This window comes from Strigops habroptila, chromosome 4 (genome assembly GCF_004027225.2).
Source record: "Strigops habroptila isolate Jane chromosome 4, bStrHab1.2.pri, whole genome shotgun sequence".
In the NCBI taxonomy this organism is placed as follows: Eukaryota; Metazoa; Chordata; class Aves; order Psittaciformes; family Psittacidae; genus Strigops; species Strigops habroptila.
In genome coordinates, this window is record NC_046358.1 from 76,814,083 (window position 1) to 76,840,967 (window position 26,885).

A 26,885-nucleotide genomic window follows, 5' to 3' on the forward strand; every position below is an offset into this window, starting at 1 on the left:
TTCTTCACAAATTTTATTTTGAGTATAGTAGAGATACCTATCCTTAGACAAACAGTTAGTTCCTAGACATGTATTATTCCCTCTTCACCCTGATAATGCAGATCTGAAATCTAAATTTCAATGTGATAGGGACATGTCTGTGTCCTGGTTCCAGCTGTAACAGTTATTTTTCTTCCTAGTAGCTGGTGCAGTGCTATGTTTTGGCTTTAGTCTGAGAATGATGCTGTTAACACACAATGTTTGAGTGCACCATCATCATGGGCTTGGGGAATTCTGCTGCTTCTGCACTGGTGTCTCCACTGCTTTCTCTGTCTGCAGCTCCTTGTCCAGTGTTACTGGAGTGGAAGTGTTGGAATGCTGCAACTCCTCTTCCCTGGCTTTCTTGAGAGGCCACTCTGGCATCTGGGAGCAGGAGAATGCTGGGTTGGGGACACACTCACACCACTTCTCTTCCTCAACTGTGGGACGCCCTGGCTGGAGCTGTGGGAGCTGGCGATGGCATTGGGATTGAAGCCGGGGATCCTGGCAGCGTATGTTTTGTTGAGGGAGCTCATGGAAGAGGTGCGTGACCTCTTGTTTGAGCACTCCTCTGGGCAGTGCAAGACAAGGTCCCTCTTCAGAGCATCAGGCTTTGGTATGAGAGAAGTGGGGGCACTCTTGGCTACTGGTGGCTCAACTGCTAACTGCCCACTTCCACCTTCTCTTCCCTATCATTCCCCAGAGCGTAGTCATCCTCCTTTTGCAAAGGCCTCTTCCTGCTCCTCTGGTGTTCAGCATGGTGTTCTGGTGGTGTTCAGCACAGTCTCTTTCACACAAGTGTCTGGGCTGCTGTTGGCCAGGAGGGCCTCGGGTGAGATCTGCCATGCCAGAACTGTGGAGTGGGATGGGCCAGCGATCTTAATGGTGACAGGACTGTGGAGTTGGTCAGCGGGCTCAGAGCAAGCCCCATGGCATGTAGCTGTCCCAGCGGACGGGCAGACAAACTGGCATGGCACAAATCTTCCCTCTGAAATAGCTTAGTCTTTCACTGATTACAGAATGTGCTTCTTAACCGCCTCTGAGTCAGCCTGTGAGTTGGAGTTCTGATAAGCCTGTAGTGTTTGCTCACCAGATGGACTGTAAGCTCTTCAAAGTAGAGGAAAGGATATTGCTTATTAACATTGCTCTCAACTTCACTTATTTCTTTGTACAAAGTTTAGTAACTTGATGCAGTTTTAGACTATATCTACACTGCAAGGAGGAGGAAATGTATTTTTATAACAGGATAGGTAAATCTAGCAACATAGATCAGAGTAAAAATTTTACTGGAACAGAGCACGGTTCTTTTTTTACATCATTCTAAGTAGCTAAGATTGATACGTGCTGCCTCTCAAACACACCCAGGCTGAAATTAGGTACCTTTGCAGAGGTAAAAAATATTTAAGCGACTTATCTATTAGGATTTTAGAGCAAATTAGCCATGTCACACTAGTTACCCAGCATCTCTTCAACAGTTTAGTGCAACTATACTACTACTTGTCTATTAAGAATCAAATCTGTTTTTAATCTTGCATACTTTGTGCTGGATACTAATAGACTCATGTAATGTGGGCAACATCAGGAATTTTCAGAGTGGTAACTCTCTCAAATGTCCTCTGTGTAACCAGATTAAATATTTTCTGATGCACCATAGCTCACTTGAGCTGTTGTTATTTATGAATGTGATAGTAAGAAAAGTCCATTTTATGGTTTTAACTTTTTTGTAATTTCTGATTTTAGTTTGTTCTTAGGATTTGTACAGTTCAGTTTTCATTTTTTGTCATTTTTTTCCCCATTTTCAAATTCTCAATAAGCTCAGCCTTGTCCTTTTTACTTTCCAGTTTGAATCAGCACAGAAAAAAACAATTAGTTAAATTATCCTCCTCCTTACTTCTATTTGGCAGTTTTCTGTAGCAATAGAAGAAGGATGTTTTGAGCAGTTAGCCATCATTGGTCGTAGCACGCTTTTAAGAATGAATACCATACCTACTGCACTCTCCAGATTTTACATAATCTCTATAAATACAGGGAAAGGAGGATGTTGTCAGAGAGGAAGCCTGCTCCTTTCCCTGCTCTGCTTTTTCTCTCACTGCAGAAGCGTCTCATGCTGAGGCTCCCACCCATACACAGGGCTGACTTTACATTGAAGACGCAGGTTTTTATGGCTGATAAATTATCGTGGTTTGGATACAAATCTTCACTCCAGATGTGCTTTCACTAGGACACACGGGAGACTAAGTATGCACTGCCGTTCCTCACTGCCTTATCAGTCACAGTAATTATATACAGAGATTAGGAAAATCCACAGACATTTTCCAGTGTAAAAATTCCCTCTTGAAAATCTGGAGGAAATTTTCCAATAGGTCATAAAAATTCTAAGGAACATGGATCATAATTTGGTCATAATTACTGCTGTGCTTCTTTTATAGAGAGCACAGTGTTGGCCTGTGCTGAAACATTGCCCGTCTTGAATGTTGCTTTTAGGGCTTTTTGCTGGTTTAAGGGCATCCATTCACATGTGTCTCCCATTTCACAGTGAGGGTCACAGGATCAGAGTCAGGCCCTGAGGTCTGTGGCTTTTCAGAGCTCTTGGTAGTTTGGCCTGTTCAAAGTCCGTTTTTTCTGGCTCCTTTAGCACCTCTTGCCCTCTAAAAGCCCACAGCCAGGCTACATGGGACAACCACATGCTAAGACCACAACTTCCTTTTGAAGAGGAAGGCACTTACTGTTTGTCAGCAGATTTGCTGGAGTGTATTTATAATGCCCAATTTTTTGATGTTTTGGAATGAAAATTACCAATCAACTTCCCAAGCCACCTCTATAAAGCTAAATACTTGCACAATGCTTCTTGCCACTACCTGCAGCATACTTCATCTCCTTCTGTAACACTGCCACAAGAGAGAAATCCTACGAAATTTTTTTTGTAGCCTCACTGGATCATGAGGAACATTCCCTTAATAAAGGATGCTTCTTAATCTTGCTGCTTCTTTCATTGTTCTCCAGATCAGAAACTAAAGCACTTCCAATGCAAACAAAATCCTGGTCTGTGCAAATCCTACCTGGCTGTCACTTAGAAAAGCAGCTGTTCTTATCAGAAGATACTATTTTTTATCTTCGGATTTGGTTTGTAAAGTGGAATTAGGCTTACAAAAAGAGGCACCATGCAGTCAGATTAAAAAAAAACCTCCCTGCTTTACTACTATCATCAGATAATGAGATCTTTCAGATCAGAAAGCCAATGCTAGTAAGGGAGAAAAAGGCCACTGAAGCCATCCATTATGTACACTTTTGAGACAGTGGGCATTTAATTACAGTCACGTTGTGCCTGTGCCTGGTACCTGCAAACCTCACAGGGCTGTGGAGACTGCACCTTGCTCCACTCAGGCCAAATACTGCCAGTGACGCTTCTGCTTCAAAAAAAAAGTTTGTCTTGGGGGATTTGGACCATTTTTGCTCATGAAACAGTTTGCATACATTTATGCCAGCGTAGTACATGGAGGCTGCTGTTCAGATGGGGGAAATGATGGTGTTTGTCAAAGCATACCAATGCTTCAAGCAACCAAACCGCTTGGCCAAGGCAGGACCCACATGGGCCGAAGCCCTTCAGAACGTCGTGCTCGGGTCTACTTTGAGGGCTTGGAGTAACAGCCTGTCAGAAGTAAAAACTGCTCAGGAGCTACCTGGCAGGGAGATGAATGGGTATGTGCAGCGTTGATGACAAGCTGTGGAAGTTTGGTGATTTATCGACAAATTTTCCTTTGATGAAGGAGCGTGAGCCTCGCCGCCGTTTTGCTGCGGCCATTTTTAATGCGCCCAGCCCAAACGGCCGCAGGTCAGCTCGGCACGAATGGGCTCCAAGTCGGTTAAAACACGGTATCAACAGCATAGGGCCCGGGCATCAGTTAAAACACGGTATCAACAGAATAGGGCCCGGGCACCGCCGTTCCGGGCGCACCGGCTGCCAGCCGCGGCCGGGGGAAGGCGGGAAGCGGGTGCGAGCCGGCGGCTTTCCCGCCCGCCAGGTGCCGCCGCCCGCCTCGCGCCCGTCGCCTCACGCGCGATTCCCGCCCGCCGGCGCGCGGCAGCCTTCCCTCAGAAGATGGCAGTCGCCGCGCGCCCCGGCGCTGGCCGCCCCCTCCCCTCTCTCCCCTCCCGCGCCTTCCCGCCCGCCGCGAGGCGCGCAGCCGCCCCGCCCCGGACCCTTCCCCTCACGCAGGGCCGGGGCTCGCCCGCCCACCGGCCGGCGGCGGCAGGAGCAGCCCCCGTTGCCGCTCCTCCTCCGTCTCCAGCCCACCCTCCACCTCCTTCCTCTTCCTCCGCCAACCCCACCCCTCGCCCCGGGCTGGCCCGGCCGCGGGCTGCCGCGCCGCCCGGGCTCCCCGCCGGCTTCCCCCATCCCCACGCGCCGCGCACACCTCCTCCGCCCGCCCGCCCTCCTTCCCCACCTCCGCCCTCCTCCTGCTGACGTCTGGCTCTGCCCGGCTGAAAACTCCGTGCCGCGGCGGATGCGGCGGCTCTCGGGAGCGCGGCGGCGGCAGCAGCAGCAGCAGCAGCGAAGATGGTGGCCGCTCCGTGCGCCCGGCGGCTGGCGCGGCGCTCCCGCTCGGCGCTGGTGGCGGCACTTACCGTGCTGCTCGTGCAGACCCTCCTCGTCTGGAATTTCACCTCCCTCGATGCCGGCGAGGAGCAGCGCGGCGGCGCCGCCGGCCGCGAGAAGCGAGACCACGGCGGAGACCAGCGGGTGCACCCGCAGCGCCGCGGACCCGCCGCCCCGCACGGCAAGGCGATGGTAGGCGAGGGCAGGGGGCGGTGAGGGGGTGGTCGGCTCCGCACCGGTCTCATGGCGTTTCTCCGCGCTTGTGTAGAGGGGGCTGCCCGGCGGGCGCGGGGAAGTTGGGGCGAAGCAAGGCGCGGTCGCCCGGGGGTCGCATCCCCTCGCCCCGCATAGGCGCTTTCGCCGCCGCGCAGGTGCCGTGGTGCCGGTCCGGTCCCGCCGTGCGGGCTCCCACCCGCGGTCGGGGTCCTGCTGCTGCCCCTCGGCACGTCCAGCGGCGAGGGGCCGCGGCTGCAGCGCCGGGAAATGCCCCGGCAGGATCCCGTCCTGCCTGTGCCCCTCCGGCACTGCCCGCGGCGGACGCTACAGCATCCCCGAACTTCGCTGCCCGATACCTTCCTGTGGGTTTATTTCAGTGCTACTTTGTTTTTTCCACCTGAAAACCGCACAGGCTCTATATTGCACAGCTCTCTCAGGCCCAGTAGGTGACAGGCAATGAAATCTAATGCAATCATTTTATTAACCGCTAAAAACTCGAGGATACTGAAACTGTGCCGTCTCGCCCCATCTCTTACCATTTCCTTTTGCAAACTCCCCAGTTTTCATTTAATTGACTCAGGCCTGGAACCACAGCGGGGTTGCAGAGCTGGCCCTATTGCCAGTTGCATTTTTCAATTTTTCAATAGGCACGTGAAAAAGCAAATGAACAGTTTCTTGGTCAGTTAATACAAACCTCAGAAATAAGCATTAATGTGTACCACCGGCATGTAGTGTTTTTCATCTCAAGAGAAGCTTCTTTTGGTTTTCGTGTAATTCTTTTATCAGTGGGCTTACATTAAATAAGTGTGTTGCCTCTTAAAGTATGCATGCGTATTTTTGCCCGGTTCTGTATTGCTGTTTACATCTTGAGAGAGAAAGCAAGAGCTTGGGGCTCAGAGGTGACTTGCCTTCATAAATGACTGTGGGTATTTGAGCCGCGGAAAGGCTGTAGAGGACCCTGCCCTGAGCACATGAGTGCTCCATCATTGACATTTGGGACAACTTTTCTGAAAGGTAGTACATACCCATCCAGCGTGTGCAGATCCTGCTGTGCTTTCTAGATGTGAAAATTAACATTTCTGCTTACTGAGTTCAATTTTTGTCTCTACATGTAATCTTCTCTTGGTACTTGCTGTGTTCATAAATGTAACTGCTCAGAGTCCACTATTTTTTCTTCCCGTACTCTGCCCTCTGTCTCTTTTCCTATCTGTGTAGTCTTTTCTTCTTTTCTCTTTCATTCTTCTCCAGCTTTTTTCCTTGGTCTCCCCAGTGTGGGTTACGGAAGGTTGGTGGATGCTGGTCCCCAGGCAGGCAGGGGGCTGGGAGAGGGACTGGGAGAGGGACAGCATGTGGGGCTCCAGCCCTGCTCCCGAGCTCACCAGGCTTTCTAGGAAATAACCCTCTTCTGTGGACTCCAGGGCAGTGTCAGGGCGAGTACTGTTAGCAGTTGTCTTACAAATGTGCTGGCACAGCATACGGTTTGCACCCGGTGTGTTGGAACAAACGCCGAGTGCAGAGCTGAGAGCTGATTGTTACTGTGCTGGTGACACGCGGACACAGAATATGATTATTTTGATGCTGGCAGTTATGAATCATGCCTTTGTGCGTACAGATTCGATCAAAGACCTAAAGATGGAGCACTGGGGTTCTGAATAGAAAACGTGTTTTAAAACACATGCTGAGTATTTTCCCCTTGTTATCTAATGACTAGTGTGGATCATATTGGGCTGTTCTACGATGTCTGACATTGGTACTAAAAAACCAACAATGCTCAAGACAAGTGGCAGCGTGCTTGATAAAGTGCTTTGTCAAGAGGTGATTTGGCAATACTTCTTCAAGATGACTTTATGGTACTTGTGGCTTTGCTTAACCAACACACTGGGGAAGCGGTCACCAGCCTTAAAATTACTTTGTCAGAATAGAAAACCCCACGCTTAAGCATCCGTCTATTGATTAAAATGTGTGCTTGGTGGAAAAGTGAGAGGGAAATTGGATTTGTGCAGATTTCTGCCTTAACAACCTGGCAGCTTGCTTAAATTGGTAGGTGAAGTTCTCAGGCGCTCCTGATGTGTAAATTTATCTAATCCTATCTACGCTGGCTGTCTCTAGGGCAGGCCCAGTTTTGATTTCAGTTCATGAGGAAGATTGATGTTTAATGCAATTAGACAATACGGAATCAGAGTGAAAGAAGATTTTTTTTTTTCCTGTTGCTGTGTTTCCACATTACAATGCGATTTAATATATGAGCAAAGTTATCCTTCTCAGTCCAAGTTTCCCATAGTTTGTGTATGTCAAATTGTTTTGCAGCAGTTGGAGAAGCTGGCTGGTGTGAATACAGCAGTCCCATAATATCCAGATGTCTTTGGGTTAAGTGCATTTGAGAGACTCTCCAAGGATTTTTTTCAACTATTCTTGCATTTAAACCAAAAAAGAATATTAATTTTAATGTGTCTTTGCTCTGTTAATGGAGTGGTGTGTTTTAATACATCTTTGAGGAGTATTTTCTCAAAAGGCCATTAAGTGTTTGTCTGTGACTTGTCCTTGATCACTTTGAAGAGTCTTTAACACATGGGCACCCTGCTAACTGCCTTTCTAAGAGCCCTTATGCTAAATAGTTATGCGAACGGGATTTTGGAAGATCACACAGAAGATCGAGCTCCTCAAACCTATGACTGAAAGTTGCTGGAGGAGGTTGCGGTGGTTTTATTTATCTAGTGTTTTTTCTTTGTCTCTGACCTATGCACATGACTGAAATGGTGCTGCGTATTTGGCTTTACTGAGCTGGACCTAAATTAAGTAGTGTGAGGATTTGGTTATTTGTGTCAGTGGGAAAAGAAACCATAATCCTTTGAACCAGGTGTTTAAGAGGTATTTAGATTTTTATTAAACGCTGCCAGATAAGTGCAGTAAGCAATTTCATTTGGAAAATGAAATGATATTGTACTATAGTAGAAAATGTTGCCACTGTACCTGTGCATAATTGAATATGAATTACCAACTTGGCAGGAAGAAACAATTTTGAATTGAGCTATTTTGCAACTGAAAACATTTCTGTGCTGGATCCCCTGGCCGGCTACATCTGGATCTTGCATTACTCATAAGCAGTTTCCTGCAGTTGTTCCATATTTAATTATATCAGCTTATAGATACCTTTAAAGAAGTATGAAGTGTATTGTTAGCAGTGATTTCAGTGGGTGCTTGCAACCATTTTTGCAGCTGTTCAGCACCCTTTGCACAAGCTTTATTCATTCAGCAAAACTCCAGCATCAAAAGAAAGAAAGAATTAAACTACATTCTGAGAATGGGTTGATTTTTATGTAAGGGTCTTTATCTTTAATAAGTATGAAACAGCTTTTTGCGAGAATACCATAAGCATGCTGCTTAGTCGCAGGCTGGTTTAATGCAGCCTACTAGCGGTGGTGGAAAGGGCTTGTTGGTGGATGTTGGGTGTTGGGAGCCCAAAACGAAGGAAGAAGGAATGCAAATCCCTGCTTCAGGGTGGCTGGTCATGAGAGGGATGTGACAGCAGAGCATCTGCCGTAGTCTTAGCTCGTGCCCAGTGTTGCACTGAGGCAGTTGTGCGTTGCAGTGATGTGCTTTTGTTACCCAGCTGTGGTCTCTGCCTTGGAATTAGGCGTTGAAGGCAACGTCTGTCGGTACGTAATGCTCCTTCGTGCCTCATGGCACCATTGGGTTTTCATTACTGCCTGGTTTACTATAAAGCAAAAATGCCAGTGCATTATTACTGTGTCAGCTGAGTGAAATACAGCTCTTGCCTGCTGGTGTGGGATCAAAGCATTTCTGTAGTCTGAAATTTTGTGTATTCATTGTAAAGAAATGGCGAGTTTCTTTCAGCATGCAGCTGTCAAAGGAGCCGAACATAACTATCAATAGCTCAAAATGTTCAGAACTGTAAAATGAAAAGAGAGAGTTCTGTTTGTGGGGACAGTAAGGATTACCTGTGCTAACTCCAAGCAAAAGTTAAGTTAGGGAGGATAGTCCTGAAGATCATTAGTGCCTCCACTCTTTATTTTCATTTCTCTGGTGGGAAATGTGGTATTTCTTCTTCTCTTGCATATGTGGAGAGTGAGGCTGGATCCACTGCTCCTCCATGGGTTCATCAAGTGAATGTGCTCAAGCAGCTTGTATCTATTCTTGCTTGTTCCTTCTTGTCTTTTCTTCTTATCCTTGTTCCTCACCTCCTGGAGATACATGCTGAGCTCCATCAGGTTAAAGATACAAGAAGCCAAAAGCTATTGTAACGTGTGCTTGAGCTCTGCAATACCTGTTGGTTACTGAAACTAGGAAAGGCATCCAGCTGCTACTCTACTCAACGCTAAAGTTATAAAAACTGTGATCAGTTGTAACTGGAGGCAAAGAAGCAGCAACTCTGTAATGCTGGAGAAAACTAGAAGAATTGTACAGCAGAGAAAACCCACTTTAGACAAAGTCTATCCATCAAATATTTTCCCATAAAAGCATTTTCCAAGTGCTTCCCCAAAGTAAAAACTGTGCAGAAGTCACCTTGTGTTTCAAGGAGAAGCCCTGTGTATTTTCAAGTTTGGAAACAAGAGTGTTTTCTTTTGAAGAGTATTTGCCCACGAATGTTTAGATCTGCAGGTAGATTCCCAGTGCTGTTTTGCCAGAAGCAAATACACAGCCTGGACCTGCACACAGCCAGGACCTACCCTCTGTGAGCATCAGTATGTTATCTGTGTGGGAGGTATTCAACAAGAGAGTTTCAGTACAGCACCTGCATTAAAGCATAGCTTTGCACTCGAGTGGTAGCAAGGTGGGCATCGAAGCAGAGTTTGTGCTTTGGGCAAGAAACTGGGCTACCGTTCTAAGATCCACTATAGTTTCTCAGTGTTCACTTTACAAAGTTGCACTTAAACATAAAATAATCTGTTAAGATCCAGAAAACAAAAGAGATTTCAAGAAAAAAAAGTAATTATTTTGCCGCTAATTTATCCTTTTTGCTTAAATTGGTGAATGTAGAGGTTCCATATATGATGACACAACCAGATGGTACCTGTTTAAACATCTTCCCCTTGAAGTAGCTTGTTGATGTAGACATGTGGCCTCAGTTGTTTCATCTCTGAACACAAGAGATGAGGGGAAAAATTTCCAGACCTTAAAGGTGCAGGAGAGCTCAACGTGAGCTAATCGTTATGTGTTAAACTTCAGTCCAGTGTGAATCAAGCTGTGGAAACAGGGCCCTCACTTGTTTTAGTACACCTGCTGGTCTCAGTGAATCAGCTTAGTTAAGGTACCTTAAGTCCTGAATAAAATTAATGGCATTAAGCTATTACGTAGCCAAAAATAATAGATTTCCTAGAGAATGGGTCCATAGTACTGACTTGAGTGTGAAGTACAGTTTTGCTCGTTAACAGGAGCTTAATCACGCTACAGTACAGCTTTAATAACAATTGAAAAGAAGAATGGAGACAACTAATCATTTTGTAATGGGAAAGGGGGGAGACAATACATCTACAGCTGGAAGCTGCATAACGATTTTTACGAAGTCTTAACACTTAACAAGGCACATGTTAATAAAACAAACAAAGCTTTTCACTAACAGAGAACTAATGTATGCATTATTTAAGAAGAGTATTAGAACCAGATTAGATTGATAGACTCCTGCAGCAGTTACCTCGTTAAGCATCTTCTCTGTGGGGATGTGGGAAGGTATTATATGAAATGGATCTGTGTTAATTGGTTATGCCATCGGAAGTCTTTTTCAGGCCACTGGTGTGTTTTTATTGTGTTGGGTTTTTATTCTTTAATGTATGGTGGGATTTTGCAGATGTTCCCTTTGAAAGAGAAGCATTTTCATTTTTATTTTTTTTTTTAGCAAGGGAAGACCAGCTGTTGTACAGGAGGCATACAAATCCCATTTACTTCTTGTCAGCCACTGCAAAACGAGTGCTTTCTTGTGTAAAAGGCCCTCATTACCTGCCACATGTCTCAGCTGTATTGAGAAATAGTTTTCTAAATATTTTTTCCCTTCGGCATTCAAAGTCCATGATATGTGATACAGCATCTTATTAGTGCATAATCAAGGGACAGGAGTACAATGAAAGCATGAAGTGAACTTAATTTGTAGGAACAGCCAAATTATGTAACCTCAAGGATTAATTTTAATCAAATACTTCCTGATTTTTCTTTCCAGTGTTAAAATCATGTCTGGCACATCACTGGAGCTCTTTAAATGGGATATGATGTCCTGTATTTTTTCTTCTAATCTGGGCAGATGCCGTAGCATCCCTGCGCCGGTACTTGCAGGATGCATCAGTGCTGGCATGTGTAACTGCTTGGATTAGTGTAGTTGGTGAGGAGTAGCACTTCCAAGGGTTTGAGTCTGATTTTTAGACTTGGGAACCTCAGTCCCTCTTCATTTTTTTTTAAAGTAATGGTGGGCCTTTGATGCTGTGCCACAGAGTATATGCTGAACAGGAGAGTGCTCTGTGGGAGCAGGGAAAGTCAGAGTCCTGGTTGCCTTCTCCCATCAGTAACCTCTTGATGTCTGTAGCAAAGTGTTTAGAGCCACATTGCTAAAAGCAAAATGTAGTTTTGGGGTTGTCAGTTATTGGCTGTTCAGACTAGTCCTCTTTAGTCTGATAATTGTGTTTTGTTGGTTTTTTTTTTTTTCCTCTGGAGGAGCCAAGTCCTGGCAGGTTCCAGCTTTATTTGTCCCTTTTAGGTTTGGAGCTGATGATTACAGCTGTCCCCTTTGGAGCACTTAAGCCCAGGCTGAATCTCACAAACAGTGGGGTGCTAAATTGAGGCAGTCTAAGGCCCGAATAGGGCGAGATGAGTGCCTTCAGAAGGCAGTTTAGCTCGTTTGAGGTCTGAATCTCTACAAAAGCCTTCTCTGCCTCGCTGAGGGAAGGGGCCAGGGCAGTGATTCTCAGATAATGGCCCTGCCGTGGTAGGAATACATTCCTTCACATGCCAGGTCTGTGGTTTCTCTTCCCCAGTCCTCAAGGTGTGCTTAATTTACTTCCCATCTTTCACGGAAGTGGTGTGGGTTTGAAGTAATCAGTCCTTGTGAAATAGTTTGAGATCTTCAGCAAAGACTGGGACCAGCTTGTCAGCTGCCAGGCATTGGCATAGCTCCATTAAAGTCAGTACAGACCAGCTGAGGATTCTGGACCCACAAATGTAATTATTGTTATAATAATAGCATCAAACAAGTAATCATTATTTTTACTCTCTCTTTTCATTTCAAAATGAGAAAATGATTTCCTCTTGGATCAGTGAAAGTAATTTACATTATGCACAATAATGGTCTACATGGAAATATAATTATTATTCATTTGTATGGCACCATCTGGGCACTAGAAGCTTTACAGACACATGTGAGGAAAGGTCCCTGCCTTGAAGAGCTTACAGGCTGAATAGCAAGTATAGCTGCTAGTGCTTAACAAGAGTCACAAGTGTAACTTGCAGTATTACCAGCAGGGACCCGTTCAGCACAGGACTTCCACAAACTCTTCTTCAGTTGATTTCTACTCACGGATCGGAATTTATCTGTGATTGGCACTGTATGGCCTAAGGACAGGATAAGTCAAAGGATTGATTAGCATGGATGGATCAAGAAAGAAATCAGCAAGAGGCTAGTATTATAAATTGGCTGCACAGCTGGTTTCAGGCAGGTAAAGGAGATTTCCAGGCTTTACTTGGAAGCAGAAAGTGGTCTTGAAGCCTGTGTTTGCTATGAAGTTACTCCCAAGCTTTGCATCAGATACAGGATTGATTGCTTTATTGAGTTTGAGTATGAGCTAGAAGTGAAGAGACCAGGCTTTCGAATTTTGTGGATATAAAAATTGAGCAACTTGTAATGTTGCTTAAACTTATATATGGTGTAACCTTGCAGAGTTCATTCTTTTATGTGAAGTACCAAAAGGGTCAGTGCAGGACACTTAAATCATGTGACTTCTTATTTTTAGAGATGATTAGAGGATTCCTCCAAGGGGTGAACTATTTATAGCATGTCTATAATTGGCTTCTCTTTTTTTCTTTTTTTTTCCCCCCCTTTTTTTTTTTTTGGTGATAAAATTCACAATAAACGAATATCAGTTTAGTAAAAAAAGTTAGCTAAGAAAGATTTCACACTAGTATGTGGTTGACTCTGAGGTCAGATCTCGAATACTTCCCACGTATTTTGTTTTCAAGCTACTGTTCTATTGCTGTTCTATTATTAGAGAGTAAGTGGGATGCTTATTTAAAACAATTGTACAAAGCTGAACGACACTGCAAACTTCAGTTTAACTTGGATTTGGTTGAATGAGTCATGGACACTCATTTTTACTTCATACTGCAGCCTTTGCTTGTCCTTCAGCTGTACTTTTTCAGTTCTGTTGGTGGAGTCTGAGCGTTTTTCTTTGAGTTGGTGCTATTCGCTGACTTCTTAATGGTGAATTTTGGATTCCATGCTCTCTGGATTTCAGTGGTCTTCTGTTAATGAAACTCAGCCTGTTTGTTCTTTATAACTCCACTTTTTGATTCAGGAGGATGTATGGTTCAGTTTAAAGATCTTTTGGAAGAAAAAGTAATAAAGGTCATGGATGTATTGACTAAAATGAAGCAAGTTCCCTGAAACTATATTCGTTGCATTGACCCTTCAATGGGAGATGAACAGACAAACCTGAAAAATTACATTTCCATGGCAAATTTTGGGTTCTTCAGAAGCGTACAGCCATGGGTCATAGTGGTGAGTAGAGTCCTTGTCAAGGGTTATTCTGTAAACTTAGTGGGAAGGCAGCCGCTCAGTCTTGGAGAAGAGCCCCACAGCTGCCAAGGGCATCAGTTATCCAAGTAACTGAGGAACGTTTTCCTCAATCTGGCAGTGTACCTGGAGCTGTACCTGGCTAAAGGAGGGACATCTGCTGGTTATGAGTATTTAGATTAGACTTCCGTGTAGAAATGAAGTGTTACCAGAGCTCTGGACTGGGGACATCTGGAACGAGCATGTAAAGAAAAAATAATCTTTTGTCAAGCTAATAACACCTGGTAGGAAAGAATACACTCGTGAAAAATAGCAACTTGTTGCCTGCAGAGGTGCACATTTGGGTAGCTGGAGATAAATTTAGGCACCTAATTATATTGACTTGGATGCCTACAGGCTTGCTTATGCACTTAGAACTTTGTATGTATGCCTCACACAGATGTTTAAATATGTAAATATGGGTTCAGGTGCCTACCTTAAGGCATCCAAGTTCAGCAACTTGGCCTACAGTATGTAAAACCCAAGCAAACAAGCAGAAGAGGAGTAAATGTAGTAAACAAAGCTGTTAGTGTGTATACACCAGGGGAATAATAATACTTTGCACAGCTACTGTGCCTCAAATTGCTTATGCTTTGGCATTCACTTGAATTGAGTTTAGTCACTCAATTGCATAAATAGCAACTTGGAGGTGCTGTCTGCTAGCAGCATACATGGAGCAGTACCTCAGCAATGAACTAGCTTTTTGGCAGTCTTAGAAGAAAAGATGTGCAAGTCTTCAGCGCAATATTTTGATAAGTCACTGGTTCTTATTAAAATAATAATTATGGTGATAATTATAACTGTAGTTGGCTCTGACTGAGCTGCTGAGTAGGGGGCGGCGGGAGGAGGATTATGAATATTCTCGTAAAACCATCTGAATCCTGCTCTTTTAGCTCTGTGCATACAGATGAGGATGTTTGTGTCTGTATTTCTGGCACATCATGTGCCAGTAATGGCAGTACCCGTGTGCTGTGTGGCGGCTCATAGGAGGGAGCTAGAGATTCCTGTGCATTCTGCCTTACAGGCTGATCATCGTCCCTGTGGTCATGTTTGTAATAACAGAGATATGATCAAAATAGGTGATAATATTTTATAGCAGTATAGTGATAAAATGGTGTAATAAGCTGATGGCTGTCGGGCTTTCTGTAGTTAACAATGTTTGCTGTGTTTGTGCCTTCATAGCAAAATTATGTCATCTTGTTCCCAAAAGCCAGGTCAGGCCCTGATAATACTGAAACCAAAACAAAGTTTCCATTAGCAGGTAGCACTCTAGCTATGATGACACTTTCCTGAGCATTTCTAATCTAATTCAGTATTAAACGTTTACAGTAGCCAGGCTGCCACTGCACGACCTCCTGTGCTAAGTGACTGCAAGTGATTAATGACTATTTATGAGACGAAGATAGTCTCAAACCTGCTCATTTTCCAGACTCTGTGAACAGTGATTTCCCCTGCTCTCACCCCCAAGGCCCTGTTATAAAATACGGAATTTTTCTGTTTGGTTTCTTTTAAAGTTGATTTTTCTCAGCCCTGGGTATCTAAGAAAAGCAAACAGCACTGGCCATTGCCTGCCTCCTTGTATGAAGCTGCAATGGGCATCTGGAGTGTGAATTTGGGGATGGTTGCTCCCGTTGCTTTGGGCTTCAGCGAAATGCCTCATGAAATGGGCACAATGAGAGTTCACGTTTTAAATTCCAAGACAAGTTTCTGTATGGGGAACAGCAGAAAGTTAGAGGTCAGCTATAAAACTCTGTGGGACCTCTGGAAGCATCACCAGTTTAAAAGTTGGATAAACCTAAACGCATTTATCATGCTTTGAAAGCACAGGCATTTTCCAGAAGTGAATTTCATCATGAGTGCTCATTTTGAGAGGGAGTTGATGCAGAGAAAGAACAAGATTTATTTGGTGTTTTAGGTAGGTTCACACAGCCCAGGTCTTCGGTTCTGCAGTTGCTGTGGGATCCATGGGTTTATGCCCATATTCCACACAGTAGAATTCAACCCAAATGTATATTATGTGAAAGTTAGGCTATAGGGTGGGGGTTTTTTTGCCTTTATACAGCCAAATGTGTAAGTAGAACGTGCTTTACTAGATTTTTTGACAAGTTTGACAGAGTTATTTGAAGTGGTTTGTTTTTTGTCCATTCTAGTACCATCACCAGTCTGTCAGACTGAACAACGATCTCATACTGTCAGGATGTTATCAGTAGGGTATTTCATTCTGTAGTTTAGGTCCTTCAGGGGATTTTAACTTTCTAGTTGCACTGATGTAAATTCACAGTAATTCTCCTGTCAAGGACCTATGACTGAATGTAATTGCAGAGGAAAACAAGGATCTTACAGGTCAAAATATTTGTCAAGGACTCTATATTTGGGCAATGTGGACATCTCAAGAACTGATGTAGCATTTTGTTGCTTTTGAAGTGTCACTGTAATTTTGTAATGAGTGTTCAACAGTCACATACTATGTTATAGATGCTTTCTGTTTGTGGAGTGCATGTTGCTTGGAAGGGGTAAGTGAAAGGAAGCCCTTGAATTTTATTCTATCCTGGATTGGACTTCTGGGTTGTGTTCCAGTTTAGATACCAGCCCTAGCCAGGCTTTGACCTGAAGTCTGCCACCTAAACAAACCTCCTCAGTGCTTTGAAGCCTGTGGTAGTCAGCAAGGTGCTGCTTGTTTTGCTTGTTGGTAAATGTTTTATTTTGTTGGTAGTTTTGACATAGTCTTGTGTATTAAATTCTTCCTTCTTGAACAACTCACTTCTGTTTCTGGAGGTTTTCTCAGTGGCTGCAGAGAATAAGCTCTACTTTGAAGTCACTTGGAGTTATGGCATGGACTTCAGTAGCCGTGGTAGCACAGTTGCTTAATGTATTAATGGAGTTGGAGAGGATAGTACATCACGTTTCTGATAGACAACGTGGTAAATAGTAACTCCATTACGGAACACTGTTTTTCCTTTGAATAAATTGGTGTGGTTTTGTTTTTTGTGCTCGCTGTCATTGATAAGCTGTTTCCCTCCTAAGTTGTAGTTGTCCACTTTGAAAGACTGTTTCCTGTTTACTTAAACACTTCGGCAGCATTCGCCTGTTTTATGCTGCCCGCAGAGAGCAAAATGGATCCTCAAATGTTTAAATCTGTTGCTATGGTTAGGATGATAGTTTTGTAGTGATGTGGAGATGCTGTAGGTGTTTGAATCATCTCTTTAGTAGAGAGTTAGTGGTTTGGTGGTTTTTGGGTTTCCCCCCTCCCTGTTTACTAGGGTAAAATGCATTCAGGGCTCAGTTTTGCAATTCTTATGCAAACAGAGGCATGCATCCTGGTGCACTTGAGTTTCTGCATGTTTCTGTTGGCAGTGGTGGAATTATTTAACAATCACTGTCCGTTTTTAGGGGTGATGAAACATATAGTTCAGGATTTTTTAAAGGCCCATATATAAAGGTTGTGCAATGTTAATGGTTTCATCCCATGCTGAATTACTAAATGTGCTCATGCAGGAGGACTCCATGCTGACTTTTGCATTGTGCTTGATGCAAGGAAAAGACTGTTGATGGAAGGTGTGTTAAATCATCTGTGTTGCATTACGCTTTACCTCTGGTACTCCGTTTTTAAGAAGTCATATGCTTCAGTAAGTGTTTAATTGTGGACTTTTGGGCCAGTTTGGAAGGAATGGGTGGGGTTTCTGAATAGATTTAAGATGCCTGCTTTGTATTCAAGTGGATTACCTGCCTTAGAATTTAAATGTATTGAGCCCTACTTAAGGAGATAACCAAATTACTCGTACATGGTAGTCTGCCTGGGGATCAGCCAGTGTTAGGTTAAACTGCAAATGTTTATGTTGAAGGACTGTGTTGTATTCTGTACGGTGCGTCAGCTTTAACCGGTGTTTAAGGGTGTTTTTAATGGTTGGACTCAATGATCTTAAGGGTATTTTCCAACTTAAATGACTCTATAAGTCTAACTTTGATGAAAAATAAAACAAAACCTCAGGGTCTGGAAGAAATGTGTCTAAGGCTGTGTGGCAGCAACTGGATGTAGATTTAACTCCCAGCTTTAGAAGATGCTGCTTGTGTGGCCTTCTCATGGAGGAGAATATGAAACTGCCTGTCTCTGCTTCCTGTTAGTCACTCAGAAGGACTAAGTCACTGGATAGTGGGCCTGGTGTGTGTGTATCTCTTCCTGGCAGACTACAGACACGCATACTGAAGCTTCACTGAATATCAAGGTTTGCCAAAAGTCCTTGTCTGATTTCCATTTTTTTGGGGAGCATAGAGGAAGGTGACTACCCTTGACAGACCAGTTGGCCAGGGGAGATTGAGGGTTTAAAGGGCATTCATAACTAGAAAAGTGACTCTTGCGGAATACCATGAAGGTGTATAGAAGGTTGGTGGCGGCAGTGTCCCAGAGGATAGAATGTTTTTGGTGGTGTCCCATAGGAGAGAATGTTGTTGCTGTTGGTGTCCCAGAGGATAGAATGTTGTTGTTGGTGTTGCCAAGGCAGATAGAATGTTGTTGGTGTCCAGGGGTTGATAGCCCAGGCACCAGGACGGGTATATAAAGGGCTGCGTGGTGCCAAGGGCCAGAGCAGCCTGGAGGCGAGCAGGCGGGTGAGCGAGGGCTGAGGCGAGAGGGCAGGAGGAAGGCAGGGAGGGGAGGGCCGGGCTGCTGGTCCCGGGCAGGGAGGCAGCGGGTGCCCGAGGCGCAGCAGATGGTGGCTGCTCCTCCTTTGACTTCCAGAGCCAGAAGCTCACGGGAGGACAGGACCGGAACACGGCGCAGTCCTGACCTCAGCCACGCAGCCAGACGTTTGCCACCTGCTGCAAGGACACAAAAGTTAAGTCATGGAGACTGGCAGAGCCCTGGGCAGGGGTTGCCCGTGGTACGCCAGTGTGACTGCAGTGTAGTTTGTTCTCCTGCCTTCTGCAGACACAGGCCCAGACAGGCAATGGAGCAGAGCATGGTGTACTCCCGTCCTCAGTGACACAGCGTGAGATTCGCTTCTTTCTAGGAAGGGCGCTGACACAAAGTTAAGTCATGGAGTGTGGCAGAGGCATGGGCAGGGGTTGCGCATGGTGAGCAGAGGTGGCTGCTCTGCAGTTATCTTGCCTTTTACAGCCATAGCGAGGAACAGGACAGGATCATAGCACGGCGCGCTCTGGTCCTCAGCCTCTTGGACAGAGAGATTCACTACTTTCTACAAGGACACAGCAGACGCAGGCCCAGACAGCAGGTGGACCGGACCATGGCGCGCTCCCGTCCTCAGTCGCCCAGCATGAGATTCGCTTCATTCGAGGAAGGATGCTGGTGCAAAGTTAAGTGATCTCGTCTGTCAGAGCCCTGGGCAGGGGTGGCCCATGTGAACGATTGTGGCTGCTGCCTTTGCTCGTTGTCCTTCCAGTTGCAGCCACAAGGGATGACAGGGACTGGACGAGACCATGCTGCGCTTCCATCCTCAGACACGCAGAGGGAGAGAGTGGCTGATCAGCTTATTTACACGCTGTTGAGAAGAACGAGGACACTGACAGTGACAGGACACGGTTGAAAATGTAACTGCTTGACCTACGCAGACCCAGACAGGACAGGACCAGAGCACCGCTCACTCCCTTCCCTCCGCAGCTGCTCAACCAGAGGTTTCTGTAGCCTTCAACAGCAATGAAGCCATTGACCAAAGGAGAAGGAAGCACAGCCAGCGTCAGCCTGCACCGCGCCGTGTTCCCAGAGGCAGCTGGAGGCCATGGACCAGGGGAGCTCTGCACCACTCGCCCTCTCTGTGAAATTGACCTGAAATAAAATTTTCTGATTTGTGAACCATTGGCTGATCGTTCTGCTTTGTGTGGTCTTTGGGGGCAAATCTCCTGGTGCTTTTCCTTATTATCATACAATTATAGAACGTTTTAGGTTGGAAGGGACCTTCTAGTCCAACCCCCCTGCCACAAGCAGGGACACCTTCCACTAGAGCAGGTTGCTCCAAGCCCTGTCCAACTTGGCCTTGAAAGCTGCCAGGGATGGGGCAGCCACAACTTCTTTGGGCAGCCTGTTCCAAAGGCCGCTTCCAAAGGTGTTGGAAGGCTGTTGTAAGGTCTCCCTGGAGTCAACTTTCTGTTGATTTTCAGTCAAGGCTGTACACTTGAAACAGCAAAAGTGATGGCAATTCACCTAATCCGTATCCTTGAGTACCCCAGAGAGACAGTGGAATTCTAGGTGTTACAACTGGAATTAAGCATTTAGTGCAATGAGAGATGTCCTTATGTATCGCTCCTGGCTGATCTAAAGGGGCATGCATTTTTCCCAGCAGATAGATAGAATGTTGGTGGTGGCTGTGTCAGAGGACAGAATGTTGTTGTTGGTGTCCCTGAGGATAGAATGTTGGTGGCGGTGTCCCAGAGGATAGAATGTTTTTGGTGGTGTCCCATAGGAGAGAATGTTGGTGGTGGTGGTGTCCCAGAGGATAGAATGTTTTTGGTCGTGTCCCATAGGAGAGAATGTTGGTGGTGGTGGTGTCCCAGAGGATAGAATGTTGTGGAGGTAGTGTCCCAGAGGATAGAATGTTGTTGGTGGTGTCCCAGAGGATAGAATGTTGTTGGTGGTGTCCCAGAGGATAGAATGTTGATGCTGGTGGTGTCCCAGAGGATAGAATGTTGATGGTGGTGGTGTCCCAGAGGATAGAATGTTGGTGGTGGTATCCCAGAGGATAGAATGTTGTTGGTGGTGTCCCAGAGGATAGAATGTTTTTGGTGGTGTCCCAGAGGATAGAATGTTGATGGTGGTGGTGTCCCAGAGGATAGAATGTTTTTGGTGGTGTCCCATAGGAGAGAATGTTGATGGTGGTGGTGTCCCAGAGGATAGAATGTTGGTGGTGGTATCCCAGAGGATAGAATGTTGGTGGTGGTGTCCCAGAGGATAGAATGTTTTTGGTCGTGTCCCATAGGAGAGAATGTTGGTGGTGGTGGTGTCCCAGAGGATAGAATGTTTTTGGTCGTGTCCCATAGGAGAGAATGTTGGTGGTGGTGGTGTCCCAGAGGATAGAATGTTGTGGAGGTAGTGTCCCAGAGGATAGAATGTTGTTGGTGGTGTCCCAGAGGATAGAATGTTGTTGGTGGTGTCCCAGAGGATAGAATGTTGATGCTGGTGGTGTCCCAGAGGATAGAATGTTGATGGTGGTGGTGTCCCAGAGGATAGAATGTTGGTGGTGGTATCCCAGAGGATAGAATGTTGGTGGTGGTGTCCCAGAGGATAGAATGTTTTTGGTGGTGTCCCAGAGGATAGAATGTTGATGGTGGTGGTGTCCCAGAGGATAGAATGTTGATGGTGGTGGTGTCCCAGAGGATAGAATGTTGGTGGTGGTATCCCAGAGGATAGAATGTTGGTGGTGGTGTCCCAGAGGATAGAATGTTTTTGGTGGTGTCCCATAGGAGAGAATGTTGTTGCTGTTGGTGTCCCAGAGGATAGAATGTTGTTGTTGGTGTTGCCAAGGCAGATAGAATGTTGTTGGTGTCCAGGGGTTGATAGCCCAGGCACCAGGACGGGTATATAAAGGGCTGCGTGGTGCCAAGGGCCAGAGCAGCCTGGAGGCGAGCAGGCGGGTGAGCGAGGGCTGAGGCGAGAGGGCAGGAGGAAGGCAGGGAGGGGAGGGCCGGGCTGCTGGTCCCGGGCAGGGAGGCAGCGGGTGCCCGAGGCGCAGCAGATGGTGGCTGCTCCTCCTTTGACTTCCAGAGCCAGAAGCTCACGGGAGGACAGGACCGGAACACGGCGCAGTCCTGACCTCAGCCACGCAGCCAGACGTTTGCCACCTGCTGCAAGGACACAAAAGTTAAGTCATGGAGACTGGCAGAGCCCTGGGCAGGGGTTGCCCGTGGTACGCCAGTGTGGCTGCAGTGTAGTTTGTTCTCCTGCCTTCTGCAGACACAGGCCCAGACAGGCAATGGAGCAGAGCATGGTGTACTCCCGTCCTCAGTGACGCAGCGTGAGATTCGCTTCTTTCTAGGAAGGGCGCTGACACAAAGTTAAGTCATGGAGTGTGGCAGAGGCATGGGCAGGGGTTGCGCATGGTGAGCAGAGGTGGCTGCTCTGCAGTTATCTTGCCTTTTACAGCCATAGCGAGGAACAGGACAGGATCATAGCACGGCGCGCTCTGGTCCTCAGCCTCTTGGACAGAGAGATTCACTACTTTCTACAAGGACACAGCAGACGCAGGCCCAGACAGCAGGTGGACCGGACCATGGCGCGCTCCCGTCCTCAGTCGCCCAGCATGAGATTCGCTTCATTCGAGGAAGGATGCTGGTGCAAAGTTAAGTGATCTCGTCTGTCAGAGCCCTGGGCAGGGGTGGCCCATGTGAACGATTGTGGCTGCTGCCTTTGCTTGTTGTCCTTCCAATTGCAGCCACAAGGGATGACAGGGACTGGACGAGACCATGCTGCGCTCCCATCCTCAGACACGCAGAGGGAGAGAGTGGCTGATCAGCTTATTTACACGCTGTTGAGAAGAATGAGGACACTGACAGTGACAGGACACGGTTGAAAATGTAACTGCTTGACCTACGCAGACCCAGACAGGACAGGACCAGAGCACCGCTCACTCCCTTCCCTCCGCAGCTGCTCAACCAGAGGTTTCTGTAGCCTTCAACAGCAATGAAGCCATTGACCAAAGGAGAAGGAAGCACAGCCAGCGTCAGCCTGCACCGCGCCGTGTTCCCAGAGGCAGCTGGAGGCCATGGACCAGGGGAGCTCTGCACCACTCGCCCTCTCTGTGAAATTGACCTGAAATAAAATTTTCTGATTTGTGAACCATTGGCTGATCGTTCTGCTTTGTGTGGTCTTTGGGGGCAAATCTCCTGGTGCTTTTCCTTATTATCATACAATTATAGAACGTTTTAGGTTGGAAGGGACCTTCTAGTCCAACCCCCCTGCCACAAGCAGGGACACCTTCCACTAGAGCAGGTTGCTCCAAGCCCTGTCCAACTTGGCCTTGAAAGCTGCCAGGGATGGGGCAGCCACAACTTCTTTGGGCAGCCTGTTCCAAAGGCCGCTTCCAAAGGTGTTGGAAGGCTGTTGTAAGGTCTCCCTGGAGTCAACTTTCTGTTGATTTTCAGTCAAGGCTGTACACTTGAAACAGCAAAAGTGATGGCAATTCACCTAATCCGTATCCTTGAGTACCCCAGAGAGACAGTGGAATTCTAGGTGTTACAACTGGAATTAAGCATTTAGTGCAATGAGAGATGTCCTTATGTATCGCTCCTGGCTGATCTAAAGGGGCATACATTTTTCCCAGCAGATAGATAGAATGTTGGTGGTGGCTGTGTCAGAGGACAGAATGTTGTTGTTGGTGTCCCTGAGGATAGAATGTTGTTGTTGGTGTCCCAGAGGATAGAATGTTGTTGTTGGTGTCCCAGAGGATAGAATGTTGATGGAGGTGATGTCCCAGAGGATAGAATGTTTTTGGTGGTGTCCCATAGGAGAGAATGTTGATGGTGGTGGTGTCCCAGAGGATAGAATGTTGGTGGTGGTATCCCAGAGGATAGAATGTTTTTGGTCGTGTCCCATAGGAGAGAATGTTGGTGGTGGTGGTGTCCCAGAGGATAGAATGTTGTGGAGGTAGTGTCCCAGAGGATAGAATGTTGTTGGTGGTGTCCCAGAGGATAGAATGTTGTTGGTGGTGTCCCAGAGGATAGAATGTTGATGCTGGTGGTGTCCCAGAGGATAGAATGTTGATGGTGGTGGTGTCCCAGAGGATAGAATGTTGGTGGTGGTATCCCAGAGGATAGAATGTTGGTGGTGGTGTCCCAGAGGATAGAATGTTTTTGGTGGTGTCCCAGAGGATAGAATGTTGTTGGTGGTGTCGCAGAGGATAGAATGTTGATGCTGGTGGTGTCCCAGAGGATAGAATGTTGATGGTGGTGGTGTCCCAGAGGATAGAATGTTGGTGGTGGTATCCCAGAGGATAGAATGTTGGTGGTGGTGTCCCAGAGGATAGAATGTTTTTGGTGGTGTCCCATAGGAGAGAATGTTGTTGCTGTTGGTGTCCCAGAGGATAGAATGTTGTTGTTGGTGTTGCCAAGGCAGATAGAATGTTGTTGGTGTCCAGGGGTTGATAGCCCAGGCACCAGGACGGGTATATAAAGGGCTGCGTGGTGCCAAGGGCCAGAGCAGCCTGGAGGCGAGCAGGCGGGTGAGCGAGGGCTGAGGCGAGAGGGCAGGAGGAAGGCAGGGAGGGGAGGGCCGGGCTGCTGGTCCCGGGCAGGGAGGCAGCGGGTGCCCGAGGCGCAGCAGATGGTGGCTGCTCCTCCTTTGACTTCCAGAGCCAGAAGCTCACGGGAGGACAGGACCGGAACACGGCGCAGTCCTGACCTCAGCCACGCAGCCAGACGTTTGCCACCTGCTGCAAGGACACAAAAGTTAAGTCATGGAGACTGGCAGAGCCCTGGGCAGGGGTTGCCCGTGGTACGCCAGTGTGACTGCAGTGTAGTTTGTTCTCCTGCCTTCTGCAGACACAGGCCCAGACAGGCAATGGAGCAGAGCATGGTGTACTCCCGTCCTCAGTGACACAGCGTGAGATTCGCTTCTTTCTAGGAAGGGCGCTGACACAAAGTTAAGTCATGGAGTGTGGCAGAGGCATGGGCAGGGGTTGCGCATGGTGAGCAGAGGTGGCTGCTCTGCAGTTATCTTGCCTTTTACAGCCATAGCGAGGAACAGGACAGGATCATAGCACGGCGCGCTCTGGTCCTCAGCCTCTTGGACAGAGAGATTCACTACTTTCTACAAGGACACAGCAGACGCAGGCCCAGACAGCAGGTGGACCGGACCATGGCGCGCTCCCGTCCTCAGTCGCCCAGCATGAGATTCGCTTCATTCGAGGAAGGATGCTGGTGCAAAGTTAAGTGATCTCGTCTGTCAGAGCCCTGGGCAGGGGTGGCCCATGTGAACGATTGTGGCTGCTGCCTTTGCTCGTTGTCCTTCCAGTTGCAGCCACAAGGGATGACAGGGACTGGACGAGACCATGCTGCGCTTCCATCCTCAGACACGCAGAGGGAGAGAGTGGCTGATCAGCTTATTTACACGCTGTTGAGAAGAACGAGGACACTGACAGTGACAGGACACGGTTGAAAATGTAACTGCTTGACCTACGCAGACCCAGACAGGACAGGACCAGAGCACCGCTCACTCCCTTCCCTCCGCAGCTGCTCAACCAGAGGTTTCTGTAGCCTTCAACAGCAATGAAGCCATTGACCAAAGGAGAAGGAAGCACAGCCAGCGTCAGCCTGCACCGCGCCGTGTTCCCAGAGGCAGCTGGAGGCCATGGACCAGGGGAGCTCTGCACCACTCGCCCTCTCTGTGAAATTGACCTGAAATAAAATTTTCTGATTTGTGAACCATTGGCTGATCGTTCTGCTTTGTGTGGTCTTTGGGGGCAAATCTCCTGGTGCTTTTCCTTATTATCATACAATTATAGAACGTTTTAGGTTGGAAGGGACCTTCTAGTCCAACCCCCCTGCCACAAGCAGGGACACCTTCCACTAGAGCAGGTTGCTCCAAGCCCTGTCCAACTTGGCCTTGAAAGCTGCCAGGGATGGGGCAGCCACAACTTCTTTGGGCAGCCTGTTCCAAAGGCCGCTTCCAAAGGTGTTGGAAGGCTGTTGTAAGGTCTCCCTGGAGTCAACTTTCTGTTGATTTTCAGTCAAGGCTGTACACTTGAAACAGCAAAAGTGATGGCAATTCACCTAATCCGTATCCTTGAGTACCCCAGAGAGACAGTGGAATTCTAGGTGTTACAACTGGAATTAAGCATTTAGTGCAATGAGAGATGTCCTTATGTATCGCTCCTGGCTGATCTAAAGGGGCATGCATTTTTCCCAGCAGATAGATAGAATGTTGGTGGTGGCTGTGTCAGAGGACAGAATGTTGTTGTTGGTGTCCCTGAGGATAGAATGTTGTTGTTGGTGTCCCAGAGGATAGAATGTTGGTGGCGGTGTCCCAGAGGATAGAATGTTGATGGAGGTGATGTCCCAGAGGATAGAATGTTTTTGGTGGTGTCCCATAGGAGAGAATGTTGATGGTGGTGGTGTCCCAGAGGATAGAATGTTGTTGGTGGTATCCCAGAGGATAGAATGTTGGTGGTGGTGTCCCAGAGGATAGAATGTTTTTGGTCGTGTCCCATAGGAGAGAATGTTGGTGGTGGTGGTGTCCCAGAGGATAGAATGTTGTGGAGGTAGTGTCCCAGAGGATAGAATGTTGTTGGTGGTGTCCCAGAGGATAGAATGTTGTTGGTGGTGTCCCAGAGGATAGAATGTTGATGCTGGTGGTGTCCCAGAGGATAGAATGTTGATGGTGGTGGTGTCCCAGAGGATAGAATGTTGGTGGTGGTATCCCAGAGGATAGAATGTTGGTGGTGGTGTCCCAGAGGATAGAATGTTTTTGGTGGTGTCCCAGAGGATAGAATGTTGTTGGTGGTGTCGCAGAGGATAGAATGTTGATGCTGGTGGTGTCCCAGAGGATAGAATGTTGATGGTGGTGGTGTCCCAGAGGATAGAATGTTGGTGGTGGTATCCCAGAGGATAGAATGTTGGTGGTGGTGTCCCAGAGGATAGAATGTTTTTGGTCGTGTCCCATAGGAGAGAATGTTGTTGCTGTTGGTGTCCCAGAGGATAGAATGTTGTTGTTGGTGTTGCCAAGGCAGATAGAATGTTGTTGGTGTCCAGGGGTTGATAGCCCAGGCACCAGGACGGGTATATAAAGGGCTGCGTGGTGCCAAGGGCCAGAGCAGCCTGGAGGCGAGCAGGCGGGTGAGCGAGGGCTGAGGCGAGAGGGCAGGAGGAAGGCAGGGAGGGGAGGGCCGGGCTGCTGGTCCCGGGCAGGGAGGCAGCGGGTGCCCGAGGCGCAGCAGATGGTGGCTGCTCCTCCTTTGACTTCCAGAGCCAGAAGCTCACGGGAGGACAGGACCGGAACACGGCGCAGTCCTGACCTCAGCCACGCAGCCAGATGTTTGCCACCTGCTGCAAGGACACAAAAGTTAAGTCATGGAGACTGGCAGAGCCCTGGGCAGGGGTTGCCCGTGGTACGCCAGTGTGGCTGCAGTGTAGTTTGTTCTCCTGCCTTCTGCAGACACAGGCCCAGACAGGCAATGGAGCAGAGCATGGTGTACTCCCGTCCTCAGTGACACAGCGTGAGATTCGCTTCTTTCTAGGAAGGGCGCTGACACAAAGTTAAGTCATGGAGTGTGGCAGAGGCATGGGCAGGGGTTGCGCATGGTGAGCAGAGGTGGCTGCTCTGCAGTTATCTTGCCTTTTACAGCC

At 47.3% G+C, this 26,885-nt stretch overlaps 1 protein-coding gene across 2 annotated transcripts in view; it reads left to right on the forward strand.

Moving 5' to 3' along the window:
* The first annotated feature begins 4,508 nt into the window (after positions 1-4,508).
* Positions 4,509-26,885, forward strand: part of XYLT1 (xylosyltransferase 1) — a 209,083-nt gene continuing 186,706 nt past the window's right edge. The window contains exon 1 of one of the 2 annotated variants that reach the window (XM_030481751.1): positions 4,509-4,807. In XM_030481751.1, coding sequence (XP_030337611.1) covers positions 4,577-4,807 — 231 coding nt within the window. In that variant the 5' untranslated portion in view covers positions 4,509-4,576. The remainder of the gene's footprint in view (positions 4,808-26,885) is intronic. The other variant, XM_030481750.1, reaches the window with a different exon arrangement.